The sequence below is a fragment of the Bubalus bubalis genome, chromosome 9 (genome assembly GCF_019923935.1).
Source record: "Bubalus bubalis isolate 160015118507 breed Murrah chromosome 9, NDDB_SH_1, whole genome shotgun sequence".
Classification (NCBI taxonomy): Eukaryota; Metazoa; Chordata; class Mammalia; order Artiodactyla; family Bovidae; genus Bubalus; species Bubalus bubalis.
The window spans coordinates 89,622,055-89,629,472 of NC_059165.1; the positions used below are offsets into that span (position 1 = coordinate 89,622,055).

General features: G+C 44.5%; 1 protein-coding gene across 6 annotated transcripts in view; it reads right to left on the bottom strand.

The window, feature by feature from the left end:
• KIF3A (kinesin family member 3A) overlaps positions 1-2,499 on the bottom strand; it is an 89,900-nt gene extending 87,401 nt beyond the window's left edge. For 3 of the 6 annotated variants that reach the window (XM_044947878.2, XM_044947877.2, XM_044947876.2), the window contains exon 1: positions 372-416. In XM_044947878.2, the coding sequence (XP_044803813.1) occupies positions 372-401 (30 nt within the window). In that variant the 5' untranslated portion in view covers positions 402-416. Of the gene's footprint in view, positions 1-371; positions 417-1,842; positions 2,032-2,345 lie in introns of those variants that run through there. The other 3 variants (XM_025293078.3, XM_025293083.3, XM_044947879.2) reach the window with 3 other exon arrangements.
• Positions 2,500-7,418: the final 4,919 nt, after the last annotated feature.

Here is a 7,418-nt window from a genome sequence, read left to right on the forward strand (position 1 = left end):
CTAACTATACTGCTGAGCTTCCCTGGTGACTCAGCGATAAACAATCTGCCTGGCAATTCAGGAGTCTCAGGTTCGATCCCTGGGTTGGGAAGATCCCCTGGAGAAGAAAATGACAACCCACTGCAGTATTCCTGCCTGGGAAAATTCCAAGGTCAGAGGAGCCTGGGAGGCTCCAGTTCATTGGGTGGCACAGAGTTGGACATGACTTAGCAACTAAACACCACCAACAACTGTACCGTTGCATATAATTAGGTTCCCCTATGGTCTGTTCTCTACCTGGCAGTCGGTTTCAACAAATCTAATTATGTCACTCCCCTACTCAGAACTCTCTAGTTTCCCACAGATTTTAGGATAAAAGTCAAAATTCTTACAGTGGTCTGTAAGGTCTGGTTCTGGCCCATGTCCACTTCTCCAGCTTTATTTCACAAGTTACTCTGCTTGGCTTTCTTAGTCACAGCCACACTAGCCACACTGGCTTTCTTTTAGGCCTTTTCTTGTCTTCATGCTTCCTCTCACCACACTCCTTTCCAGGTGCTGTTTCTTATGCCTAAAACATACTCCACCCTCTTCAGTTACTTTGCAGAGCTCAGCTCAATAGCTCCTTCACCTGGGAAGACTTCCCTGACTGCTAAGTCCCTGACTAGAGCTGACCTAATATAGGTCCTGATAGCACCATTCTTTCTTCTGCATTGCTTACTATTTTATTTATTTATTTATTTTTGGCTTCTTATTCTATTAAAGTCCCTGTCTGTATCTAAATGAGAAGTTCCAAACAGGTACTCAGTCAAGGGACTAAATTTAGCTCACAAATGTCTTTTGTTTGGCTCCTATTATCTAAAAATCTTTTAAGTTAGTTGCTAAAATTTAAAAATTAGAAATCTCATTAAAATAACAATCTCTAGATTCTCTGAAAAAAATAGATATCTGACATTTGTAAGCCAGCATTCCTACATGGCAACATTTAGACAATTCACCAGAGTCTACTTCTATCTACTGTATGCCACCTATCCACTTCACTTAGTTAAGCGTCCTATCACTGTAAACATGTGTGGTTTTCACCTCTGCCCTACAGGGCAAGCTTTTCTCTTCCCAAGTTCAAGAACCTGGCTGGTTTTGCTCAATATTGTATCTCCTGTGCCTAGTATGTAGTTGTTGTTTAGTAGCTAAGTCGTGACCCCATGGACTGTAGCCCGCCAGACTCCTCTATCCATGGGATTTTCCAGGCAAGAATACCGGAGTGAGTTGTCGTTTCCTTCTGAAGGGGAACCTCCCCAACCAGGGACCAAATCAGCTTCTCCTGTATTCAGTTCAGTCGCTCAGTCCTGTATTACCGGGGGGATTCTTTACCACTGAGCCACCAGTGTGGCTGGTGCCCAGTAATAAATTGTTGAATAAATTGATAATTAAATAGAAAGCAACAAGGAACAAATACTAAGCGTTTAATGCTAAAAGTCAAGCACTGTCCTTCAAGCCTCCTGCGCATTATCTTACTTCATCCTGATACCCCCATGAGGAAAAGTTTAATTATGCGGAAAAGAAGAACCCAGAAAGATAAATTACCCAGGGCCTCGCAACTGGCCACTTCTCAGGTGTTCTCCATAACCCTATAATGGACTTACGACGCCTGCTTAAGAGAACGATAATTGTGAAATCCTACAAGACGAACATACGACCACCCACCACTCACCCCCTCACGTAAATAACCGGCCACAGTTGAAGTGTTCCCCATGACTGGACTTACGACGCCCCCTTATTAAGTCACACGATAATAATCTGTGAAATCCTACAAGACAAGCATACCATCACCCACCACTCACCCGCCTCACACACAAAGACACCTACGGATTACATTCTGCACTGTAAGCTAGAGCGCCACAAGAGGGATGACAGCTCGAGTCAGGGGCCTGGAGTAGGGGCAGACAACCCGTGCTCTGCTGCCTTCCGGAGCTTGGCTCCGCGACGCAGAGATCCACCGAGCATCCAAGAGCCAACCCTCCGCGGCCGCTCCTAGACGGCCTACCCAGAGAACAGGGCTGGGAGCGAGAGCGCATCCTCTGGCACAGCGCCTTTATGTCAAGCACCCCAGGCCTTTCGGGATGCACCAGCGACCAAGGTGGCAAGGCCTGCTCCGGGCCCCTCCCAGGGTCGGGTGGACCCCCACATGCCCGGGCCCAACCGCCTGGCTCCCACACCGCTTGGCCGGCCAGCCCGGCCCGGCCCGGCCCGGCCCCGCCCCACCCCACCCGAGCCGCCCGCCTGCTCCTCGCCTCCATGGTAACGGCCGCGCCACCCGGCCAGGCCGCAGAAATGAGGAGGAACCCCAGCGGCTGAATGACTCTCCTTACCGGCATTGCGGCTTCCTCCCGTGCCCCGCGGACGTCCCCGCCCGGGGTGCAGTCCAACGACGACGGGTTCGCGGGAGAGGCAGATCAGAGACTACTGAAACACTACCTTGGCGCACCCAACACTGCGGCGCCTCTGGTGAGAGCTCGCTGTGCGCAGGCGCACTCTGAGCTCGCCCCGCCCCATCCCCGGGCACGAGGCTTCCTCCGCCTCTTGTATTACGCCTGCGCCAGAACTTTCCGAGTCCTTCGCCTAGGAAGCCACTGCGCTTGCGCAATGCTGCCATTTCGCTACCGCTGGAAATCTGGCCGGATTTAGAGGTGGGATATCTGGCTACTACCGATGGGGAAGAAGAGGCAGTCGTAGACCGGCAACGCCACCCATCTTCTAGCGCTTGCTATGTTCTAAATATAAACAACGACAGCAATTGTACATCGTGTTTCCTCAGAAGAGCCACTTTACATATGTTTTTGTGCTTGATTGCCAACTTAATTATGACCTGTCTCACCATTAGCTCAGGAACTTTGTTAGTATTCTCACAATTACCTCCAGAGCCTAGAATAGAAGCTGGCACAAGGTGGGTTTTCAATAAATATTTGTGAAAGAAAGAATGATCTATCTGAACCTCTCCCCTGAACACCGCTCTGCTTGGACGTGCAATAGACATTTCAAGTTTATCATGTCCAAAATTGAAACGTTGATTCCCACTCCCTATCGCCTACTAGTACCTATGCCACACCTGTTAAATATAAAATAAACAATTTAAAAAGTCCATCACAATAATGTAAGCTGGATTCTGACAATTGATCAAGTTAAAACCAGTCTTTTTCTCTCATATTTAATATCCAATCTTTCTATAGAACTAGAACTAGTAGTCTCTATCTCAGAAGTAGAACCAGAATCTGACCACTTTGAGCACCACCATCTCTCACCTGCATTACTAAACAGCTCAGAACTGGTTTCCTTGCAGTGCATCCTTGCCCATCCTACTCTACTGTCAACACAAGAGAGGGAGTGCTGGTGTTAAAATGAGTCAGATACTGTTGGTGGCTCAACGGTAAAGAATCCACCTTCCAATACAGGAGATGGAGGTTCTATTCCTGGGTGGGGAAGATCCCCTGGAGAAGGAAATGGCAACCTACTCCAGTCTTGCCTGGGAAATTCGGTGGATAGAAGGGCCTGGCGGCTACAGTGGGTAGGGTTGCAAAAAGTCTGACACGGCTTAGCAACTAAAACAACACTGCCTTCATTCATATCCTGCCAGTGATTTCTCATCTCCCAGCATAAAAGTCACAGGCTTGGATGACAGTCCCTGTTTCCTGCAATCTTCCCTCTTACTCATTATTGCAAACTGTACTTTGGCCACCTCATGCGAAGAGTTGACTCATTGAAAAAGACTCTGATGCTGGGACGGATTGGGGGCAGGAGAAGAAGGGGATGACAGAGGATGAGATGGCTGGATGGCATCACTGACTTGATGGGCGTGAGTCTGGGTGAACTCCGGGAGTTGGTGATGGACAGGGAGGCCTGGCGTGCTGCGATTCATGGGGTCACAAAGAGTCGGACACGACTGAGCAACTGATCTGATCTAATCTGATCCCTCTCGCACCAGCTCCACTTGGCCTCCTTGATTCATCTGACCTTGCAGGCATGGTTTCATGATAGAATACAAGGCCTTCTATGCTTGCAGTAGGAGCTAATAAAAATACTTAATGTCTGCATACTGTTCTAAGTGCTTTAATTCCTTTTTAATTATTAATTTAATTCACATAAAAACTTTTTGAAATAGGTACTATTAGTCATTTTTATAGAAAATAGGAGGAACTATTTCACAGATTTAAAAAAACTGAAGCATAGAGCCATTAAGTAAGTAACTTGTCCAAGGTCATACATATGGACAGCAACAAAGCCCAGATCCAAAGCCAGGCCCTGCCTAGAAAGCTCCTCGCTAAATATTGCCTGACTCCCTCATTGCCTTCAGAATATCTTTGTTCACATATCACCTCCTTGGTGAACCCCACCAATGATCTCTCTACTTAAAATGCCAACCTTCAGATATTTTCCCAGTGGTCCAGTGGTTAGGACTCCGCTGTCCAATGCAGGGGATGCAGGTTCCATCCCTGGTCAGGGAACTAAGATCCCACATGCCACACGGTACAGCCAAAAATTAAAGAAGAAAACAAAATTCCTATCTTCAGTCCCAGCCTTGTTATCTTCCCTCCCTAGTTTATATTTCTCCATAGTACTTACCACTCTCTGATACATGATAGATAGAATATATATCTGCTTTATTGAGATTTACCAATTTACACAATTCAATGATTCTTACTGTATACAGAGCTGTGTGACCATAACCACAATTGATTTTAAACATTTTCATCACACCCAAAAGAAACACTTATAGCTATCACTCCCCCTTCCCCCTTGCAACATCCCTACTTTCTGTATCTACAGATTTGCCTATTTTGGACTTATCATATAGATAGAATTACATAATATGTAACCTTTTGTGAAATGATGTCTATCACTTAGAATAATATTTTCAAGCATCATCCCTATCGTAACACATAACAATAATCCTTTACTTTTTATGGCTGAATAATGTTCTGTTGTATGAATATACCACATTTTCATCTATTTATCAATTGATGAACATTTGGGTTGTCTCTACTTTTTGGTACTATGGATAGTAAGTTTTTGTGAACATGTTTCATTTCTCTTGGGTATATACTACAAGTGAAATTGATGGATCATTTAGTAACGCTAACGTTTAACATTTTGAGGGACTATCAAGTTGTTTTCCAAAGTGGCTGTACCACCAGCAGTGTAAGAGGATTTCCATTCCCACCAGCAGTGTATGAGGTTTACAATTTTCTCTACATTCTCGCCACCACCTGCTGTTGTCTTGAATTGCTTATTATGACCATCCTGCTGATGTAAAATAGCATCTCATTGTAGTTTCTATTTGTACTTCCTTGATGATCAGTAATGTTGGACATGATTTCACACACTCTTTGACCATCTGAATATCTTCTTCAGGGAAATGTCTAATCAATTCTTTGCCCTTTTCACTATTAAGTTGTAAGAATTCTTTGTATATTCTAAATACAAGTCTCTTTTCAGATACATGATATACATGTGCTTTCTCCTATTATGTGTGTTGTCTTTTGAATCACTAGATGCTGCTCTTTGAAGCACAAAAGTTTTAAATTTTGATCAATTCCAAAATTTTCTTTTCTTGTTTATTTTATTGTACATTTGGTGCAAATCTAAGAAACCACTGCCTAACTCAAGACATGAAGATTTTCTTTTTTAACAGTTTTCTAGTTTTAGCTCTTACATTTAGATCTATGATCTATTTTGAGTTATTTTTGTATATGATATGTTATTGGGATCCAGTTTCATTCTTCTGCACATGAATATTCATCTGTCCTATCACCATTTGCGGAAAAGAATGTTCTTTCCCCCACTGACTTATTGTAGCAACCTGGGCAAATGACAATTGGTCATAAATATGAGGGTTGATTTCCAGATTCTCAATTCAATTCCATGGATCTATATGTCCATCCAGTACTATATTGTCTTGATTACCATAGGCTTGTAGTAAGTTTTGAAATTGGATACTGCGAAGCCTATATATCTGCTTTTTCAAGGTAGTTTTGGTCATTCTGAATTCCTTGGTTGCTCATAGGAATTTTTAAAACACCTTGTTAGTTTAGATCTATGATCTGTTTTCAGTAATTTTTGTATATGATATGATATAGGGATCAAAAAGACAGCTAGAAACTTAACAGGGATTATGTTGAATTGATAGACAGTTCTGGAACTATTGCTATTTTAATAATTTAAATCTCCCTGTTCATAAACATGAAATGTCTCTCCATTTATTTAGATCTTCTTTAATTTTTTTTCAGTAATGTTCTGTAGTTTTCTGTAGCATACACACATATTCCCCAAGGGTAACCGCTATCCTCCGAGAAGGCAATGGCAACCCACTCCAGTACTCTTGCCTGGAAAACCCCATGGACAGAGGATCCTGGTAGGCTGCAGTCCATGGGGTCGCTAAAAGTCAGACATGACTGAGCGACTTCACTTTCACTTTTCACTTTCCTGCATTGGAGAAGGACATGGCAACCCACTCCAGTGTTCTTGCCTGGAGAATCCCAGGGACGGGGGAGCCTGGTGGGCTGCCCTCTATGGGGTCACACAGAGTCGGACACAACTGAAGCGACTTAGCAGCAGCAGCAGCAACCACTATCTTGACTCTAACATTATAGATCCATTCTTTATGCTTTTTATAAATGAAATCATACAGCATGAATTCTTTTTTATATGTCTTCCAACATTCAATATTATGTTTGTAAGATTCTTCCTTACAATGTGGTATAGTATCCCCTATATCGTGTGACTATACCACAATTTGTTTATCCCATTCAATTATTGATGGACATTTAGGTTGTATCCAGTTTAGGGCTATTACAAATAGTGTTCTATGAACATGTAGGTTCACATATGCATTTCTGTTGGACATACATCTAGGAGTGGAATTGCTGGGATTTTCATATATTCTACGCAAGCTTTCCTCTTTCCTGACTAGAATATAAGTTCCACCTTTCTTCTATTTATATAGGTCTTCCCTGGTGGCTCAGATGGTAAAGCGTCTGCCTACAACGCGGGAGACTCGGGTTCGATCCCTGGGTCCGGAAGATCCCCTGGAGAAGGAGATGGCAACCCACTCTAGTACTCTTGCCTGGAAAATCCCATGGACGGAGGAGCCTGGTAGGCTACAGTCCATGGGGTCGCCAAGAGTCGGACACCACTGAACCGACTTCACTTCACTTCTATTCACTGTTATTTTCCAGCGCCTAACACATTGCAGCCTTCAATAGATAACCTTCTCCCCAGCCGCCCCACCCCGGCTGGGGACTCTGCGCCTGGGGCTAGGGCTTTAGGTGCGGAAGAGGGGCTCGGTGGGTGGGCGTGGGGTGGAGTAAGAGTAGAGAGAATCTTTCACCCACCTGCGCGCTCTCCCTCCCGCCGCGTCCCAGGGCCGGGAGGAGTGGGCCCCCGCGCGC